The 2,505-nt window shown below is 38.6% G+C and overlaps 1 protein-coding gene across 6 annotated transcripts in view; it reads right to left on the reverse strand.

Moving 5' to 3' along the window:
- Positions 1-1,189: 1,189 nt before the first annotated feature.
- The window catches only part of LOC118411233 (deubiquitinase OTUD6B-like), a 10,162-nt gene continuing 8,846 nt past the window's right edge, over positions 1,190-2,505 (reverse strand). For 2 of the 6 annotated variants that reach the window (XM_035813371.1, XM_035813369.1), the window contains exons 2-3: positions 1,946-1,980; positions 1,190-1,507 (exon numbers count right to left, since the gene is read on the reverse strand). In XM_035813371.1, the coding sequence (XP_035669264.1) occupies positions 1,450-1,507; positions 1,946-1,980 (93 nt within the window). In that variant the 3' untranslated portion in view covers positions 1,190-1,449. Of the gene's footprint in view, positions 1,508-1,617; positions 1,721-1,945; positions 2,416-2,505 lie in introns of those variants that run through there. The other 4 variants (XR_004830653.1, XR_004830652.1, XR_004830651.1 and 1 more) reach the window with 4 other exon arrangements.

The following is a 2,505-nucleotide window of genomic DNA, read 5'->3' on the forward strand; positions in this document are numbered from 1 at the left end:
TATAATCAAATCAAAATGGCCTTAGCTTTTTAAAATGTTGTCCTCAAAACTGATGCAAGCGTGAAAATGAAAAAAAAAAGATTGGCGCCAAAAGTTGCATTCCTTACGAAATCCAAGTGGTCAGGAAGGTTGAACAAATGACAAAACACACAATAGACTCTTCGTTTTTGTTCTTCCACATCTCCTTCTTTGACTTTGGAATCGACTTTGGTATACGTTTCTCAATAGTTTTTTGTAGTCCATGCCACACATTTGCTCATTTTGTAGCTATTTGTGCGATTAACAGGTTGATTTGAAGCGTTTTTTGAAACGGCCGAAAATTGATTTGCGTGTGGGGATATCATCCACATAATCAAATCAACATGGCCTAACAACAGGAAAAAAAACATCTCATCAAAACTGAGAATTGTACACCGAAGAATCATGACCCTTTCTCCCGACTTTAGCACCAGGGTGTACTGATAATATCATCATCATGGCAGGGTATTGTCGCTTTCTCTGATAACATATTTGTGAACTAGAAAGGCCGATATTTGCTTCAGAGCAAATACAGCATATTTCAGCCATACCCGTTCCCATGCAAAATTGAACTGTTCCAAATCACCCCTGCGCGAAAATAGAACATTCTAACAGTAACTTTTCAAAATGAACTACTAGAAAGGCCGACATTTACTTATGAGCAAATGCACCATCTTCACTCCGCCCCTCTGCCGATGCAACAATGCTCTTCCATAATCACACACATAGAAAAATCAAACATTCCAAAATGGAGATTTCTGTGGTCTGGTATTACAACAGAATAACATGGAATTTGGTATAAGGGTGCCCTCGACATATGCACGGTAGAACGTAAAATTTTTGGCATACATCACTTCAAAGTTCAAGAGGATTAATTTTTGACCATTTTTAGTATCATTTTTGGCCTCTCTGTATTGCCATGGTATTGGAACAATTTTTTTTATGGAAATGCCTGTGATATATACCTCCTGGACCTTTGCAGTTTTGGTATACACGTTGTGACAATGATGAAGTCTCTGGTTTTCTTGTATGAAAAAAAATGGAGATGGCATGTTGGATAGCAAATGGGATGAAGTTCAGATTATGATTCTCTTATCTCTTCTCTCTCTTACAAACACACGCGCATACACACACACAAACAAGAGCAAACAAGAAGAATGGAAAAAAAAACTTTCAATTTTTACAGGTTTACTTTGTTGTAATTCACAAAATTGCAATTTTACATTTGTCTGCTCTCACAATCTGATTGACTTTATGTAAATACAATGTAATTTGAGCTTAAGTTTTTACATTGTTAAAAGTTAATCCGGAAAATAGCAAACTACATACTAAATCTTGTTCGCAGAAAAATTACAATTCTCTTAAAATGTATACATCTTTTTAGAATCGGCTGCGATCTATATCTGAATGTCCTTTTCTGGCTGGTTGGGATCAAGTCTGTCTGCTTCTTCCACATTCAGTTTGTCGTGGACCAAGCTCTGCTTCTCTTCTGTAGAGGGGTATGGAGGACAGAAACAGGGGAGTTAGAATTTCAATGCTAAGCAGAAACATCAAACTATAGGCAGATTGGAAACAGTACACATTTCCACAATTACTTACAATCTGCCATCCATCTGTTGCTGCCTGGGACAAGATGTGTGCCTCCTCCAAATACAGCTTCTCATGATCATGGACCAATTGTTTTCTTCTCTAGAGGTCCCATCTGAATGATGCAAACAGGAGAGTGAGATTTGGCATTTCAAGGCAGACATCAAATATTTGACGAAATAATTATACCATTGATTTGGAAAGAATACATTTTCTTGTCAGAAGATAATGTGTTTGTGTTACACAATCTTCTCTTCAAAAATCCCAATGCTGCACCTGTCTCTACAGCCTACACCTACATGTACATGCAAGTCTAGCAACAAAAGAAAACAGGCCCCACCTGCAGTGTGTCATGAGCACAATCTTCTTTATCTGCTAAAAAAACAGAGACATGTCAATCATTGTTTTACACATTTGTGCACACCTCAAAATGTGAATGCACAATGCTTTTGAATGATAAAGGAATATGGCAACAGAGGTATAATAAATACATATTCACAAGTTGTACTTGCAAATGAAAAGGTACAATTGACAGGATCAAAAAGGATTGACATGAATGAAATTAAAGCCATCATATAGAAGTCAAACGAGTGACATTTGGTATAACATTCTACACAGATTCTAAAAACAAGTCCAAAGGATGAATTAATATTAACAAAAATGATTCATAAATCCACATGGCTCCCAATCACTGAGCCTCCACCAGGCTCCCTCTTGCCAAGCAAGAGCCAGAGCGGGAACCTTTGTCATTCCCCATCCCCCTTGCCACCACTGAATGTGAAGTGTGGCAAGGGCCGGAAGCTGGCGCCAAGTACTTCATTCACAGGCATCCACCAGGCTCCCTCTTGTCCTTTGGCAAGAGCCGGAGCGGGAACCTTTGTCATTCCCCATCCCCCTTGC

Source organism: Branchiostoma floridae, chromosome 3 (genome assembly GCF_000003815.2).
Source record: "Branchiostoma floridae strain S238N-H82 chromosome 3, Bfl_VNyyK, whole genome shotgun sequence".
Classification (NCBI taxonomy): domain Eukaryota; kingdom Metazoa; phylum Chordata; class Leptocardii; order Amphioxiformes; family Branchiostomatidae; genus Branchiostoma; species Branchiostoma floridae.